Source organism: Apium graveolens, chromosome 3, assembly GCF_009905375.1.
Source record: "Apium graveolens cultivar Ventura chromosome 3, ASM990537v1, whole genome shotgun sequence".
Lineage (NCBI taxonomy): Eukaryota > Viridiplantae > Streptophyta > Magnoliopsida > Apiales > Apiaceae > Apium > Apium graveolens.
This window is the reverse complement of record NC_133649.1, coordinates 111714875-111719166: the sequence shown is the minus strand read 5'-3', so window position 1 is coordinate 111719166 and position 4292 is coordinate 111714875. Positions and strand designations below refer to the sequence as shown.

Sequence of the window (4292 nt, the reverse complement as noted above, 5' to 3'; positions counted from 1 at the left end):
CCACAATAACATCACCACTAATTCATTATCACACCATCTTCATCACTATCACATATTAATATCGAAATCATTAATATTTAAAGTATAATTATTAGATCTGAGTTCGATCAATTAGAGTTTCATACATGAAAAATAAATTCGGGGTTTAGATATGAAAAAGGGCAAGGTAATGGTGGTAGTAATGGTCGGTGGTAGTAATGGGCGGAGAGAGAAACTACAGTGAAGATGTGCGGATTTCGGCAACCATTAATTTGGATGAAAACGGTGGGGGAGGGAGGGAAAGAGAGAGAGAGAATAAATAAAATACGGGGGCGGAATGACGGCGACCAGAACATCGGCAGTTCGTGCATGGTGGTAATGGGTGGTGGAGGTAGGTGGGTGGGTGATGCGTGTGGTGGGTAAAGATGTAGATGAAAGAGATGAAGTGAGAAATAAAATTTAAAATGTGTGGTTGTGATTAGATTTAGAGATAAAAATGAGTGGCGGAGATTAAATCCCAGTTCTCACAATATTAAGAGTTTTAATTTGAGTAAGTATCTATAAATATATATAACTATAAATTATTAGTTATATATTACTCCTTGCTTGAATTTCACCGGAATTGTCATTATTTAATAAAATTTTAAGTTCAATACAGTGGACAAGTTTAGTACCATTTCTTTGTTTATCCTTTTGGATTATTGTTGAAAAATTCTTAATTATTTATTTGTTGTTATTCATGTACTACAAGTTTTTGGTCATTATTATTGGATAACTATTATTTGTCATTATTTGATTAATACATAATAATTTGAGGGCTAATAATAAATTCATTTGGAAAGAATTTTATTAATTTTCTATTAATATTAGTAGTAGTTTCTGATAATCATTATATCAATGATCACTAATCTTTTAATCTCTTAAACTCAACCATCTAAAACCTCATCAGATAGATAGATTGAGGATCAGAGACTCACATGTTAAATACCTTTTAGTCTACCAAACTGAATAATCTAAAACCGTATCACATAATTCGAGTTAGATGGGTTGAGAGTTATATTTTAATTTAAATTTTTTTAAAAACTGTTTTGATTTAAATTTAACCTCTAACCCAAATCAAATCAAATAGGATAGCCATCACACCTAAACACACGGTCACGATTCCAGTTTCATATTGATCACGTCACTAAGTCCTAAATGAAAAAATAATGACATATACATGCATGATCATAATCAAGCAACGCCTTGATTTAAATATTTGTATCATAAAAACCACTAAACTAATTTTACAAATCTCCGTAAGGCCCGAAAATTCTTACCTAAAAGTGGCCCCCAAGGGGCTATTCAAATTCAATTGCGTCATTTAATTCTGACAAGCGACCTTGATCGACTTTCTCCCTATATATCACTTGCGGCCAAACAAAGACCACATATTTGTTTACAAAAAATACTTTCACATATATAACGTTATGGTACAACGTTACATCCTCATTCCAGAAATATACAAGTCGTGGAGATCATCCTTTCCATATTTCCCATTCTCACTAGTTACACAGTTTAGCTCAAATTTTAATCTACCATGCCATTTTCACCTATAAATTTTTTAGTCGAGAAAAGAAAAACCAAACCGAAATCAATCGAAGATGAACTCGCCGTTATAAAAGCAGCTGCATGGACATGGTATGAACGTGGTTCGGGATCGGAAGGCAAGCCTATACGCGAGTTTGATTTTACTAATTCTCGCAGAAATCCAACTCCGTCGCGCTACAAAATTGAGGCCATGAACAACACAACGATTGACGAATATTCGTCGATAAAGACGTCTAGGACATCTATATCAATGAGCTCTTGCCCTAGTTTTAATAGTTCTCTTATGGATAATTATGAGATAGAGAGCATTTCCAAGGACCTTGATCATTATATTGAGTCGTCTGATCAAGATGTTAGCGGTAAGGTTGGTCATGGCAGTGCTCATCATCGGAGAGTTGTTGCAGTACCGAAAATCGATAAAGGAGAAGTTGTCAGCAGTAAGGTGAAGAATAAAAAAATGTCAAAGGGAGGATTTTTGTCGAGGCATGCAGCGGTTTGTGGGTCAGTAAATGATGTAGTGTCTGGTCGGAATAACATTGTCGTTGGCATTCGAGGAAGGCGGCAGCCGGAAAAGAGAGCTCCGGTGGTGATTAGCAGTAGTTCATTACCCCCACGGGTACCCCATGCCTTGTGACTAATTCTTCATGAGGCACGGCAGATTAAATGTAGGTGGTTGGATTTCGATGTAATTGTATTTTACAATAGTTTGAATAAGTTTTAATTTAGTAGGGGCCTCAGTGGGTTTGTATGTGAAGTAGGTTAAGGATAGAGCTTTGAAAAAACCTAATGAGAACCGAAATCGTACTGAAATTGGAAAAAATCACTAAAAATTGATGCGAATTAAACTGATTCGAAACCGAAATTGAAACAGGAAAATAAAAAACCGAACCGATTTCAGTGATTCGGTTTCAGTTATAGGTTTCAACCGAACCTGAAAAATTAAAACCGAACCAATTATTAATGTAAATAAATATATAGTTTATAGTACATAAATTATGTAATTTATATAAATTACAAAATTAGTAAATTTACTTAATTAAATCTTATAAGAAAATTCGGTCAATTTGATTCTGGACAAGTGAGTCAATTACAAGGAGTTTCATTCTGCATCTACTACATACTTGAAATTTAAAGCATTTTAAAATGTCAAACTCAAAAACACCGTAACTTGAAAATTTCTGGAGCATCTTATATTTATTTTTTTATTTAAAAACCTAAAACATAATGTCTGTGTTAGTATAGGTCCGCGCCGAGGCCAAGTAGATATGAATAGCTAAGATTAATTCAAAGAGTTGATCAAATTTTAATTGTTAGGAAATGATTAGGACAATTCCAACGGTGATCTAAAAATTCAAATTTGGGCAATTCCATTCCAACAGTGATCTAATTTTAATTGTTAGGAAATGATTAGGGCAATTCCATTCCAATGCATTGATCCAAATTTGGATCACTTGATTTAATATAAAATAATGGTTTTGTTATTTGTAATTTATGAGATTTTAAATTGATTTTTGATTATATAATTATATAATTAATAACAGCATATAATTAATAGTTAACAAAATTTATTTTTAAAATAAAACTTAAAATAATGAGAAAACATAATTTCATTAAAATTTAAAAATAAAAAATAAAGAGGCACATATTGCATTTAGAGATTCATTAATTGAGCATTTATGGGAAGAATATACTAATTCGAAAAATTAGTGTGTATCAATGATATTTTGTATGTTAATTATTGCAATAAATGTGTTTTTCGTGAATTAAGTGCACAATTTTAAAATTTTTATATGTATTAATTTTTTTTGATTTAATTAATTCATGAAATGTTATATAAATTGTTAATAATGATTAAATGATAAATTTAAGATAAAATTGCTTACTATGATATTTATATATTATTATATGTAAAAAATAATTTGAATCACATATTTGGGATCACATTGTTGGAGTTATTCAAAAATTTGGATCAGTATTTGGATTAGTTGGTAATCTAAATTTGAATTTTTGGATCACAACCGTTGGAGATAGTCTTCGAAAGCGGGCGCAGGCCTCTTTTCCTCTGATTTGTTGTATGAATTGTCAAGATTTGTATGTCATGCACCTTGCTTGAATCACGGCCTTGTTGCAACTAAGCAACTAAAAGTGTATGCACGGCACAAATTTATTTAATTTTAAGTAACTTTTTAAATTATTGTAAATTAACAAGGCCTATCTATAGTATTACATTAAAATAAAACATTAAAATTTTGATTATTGGTTGTTAGTCATTATATTATATTTAAAATAGGACACTTAATATTATATTTAAAATAAGACACCTAAAATTACTCGCCTATCAATTTTATTATATTTAAAATAGGACACTTATATTATGACACTTGATATTATATTTAAAACAGGACACCTAAAATTAATCGACTATCAATTCTATTATATTTAAAATAGGACACTTATATTATATTTCTATCTATACTATTATATTAAATACGAAATATTGAAAATTTGATTGTCGATAGTCGTTGACCGTTAGATTTATTCTTAAAAATTAGTATTATTTAAGAAGTATAAGGTTCGAATCCTACCAGCAACATATTAAAATTATAAAAAAAATTAGTATTCTTTGAGATGTATAATCGAAAATAAAACTTACAATATATATGATAAAAACAATCGTGCGCATGAGTTATATACTGGTATGATATTTTGTGTTTTGATATTCA

At 30.4% G+C, this 4292-nt stretch overlaps 1 protein-coding gene across 1 annotated transcript; it reads left to right on the top strand.

Annotated features, from left to right (window-relative positions):
- The first annotated feature begins 1558 nt into the window (after positions 1–1558).
- Positions 1559–2203, top strand: LOC141714531 (uncharacterized). Its single transcript, XM_074518045.1, has one exon. The coding sequence runs from the start codon at positions 1559–1561 to the stop codon at positions 2201–2203; it is 645 nt and encodes a 214-aa protein (XP_074374146.1).
- Positions 2204–4292: the final 2089 nt, after the last annotated feature.

What these genes read in the sequence shown, in the direction of transcription:
- LOC141714531 (XM_074518045.1), top strand. Translation starts at nt 1,559, where the DNA reads ATGCCATTTTCACCTATAAATTTTTTAGTCGAGAAAAGAAAAACCAAA.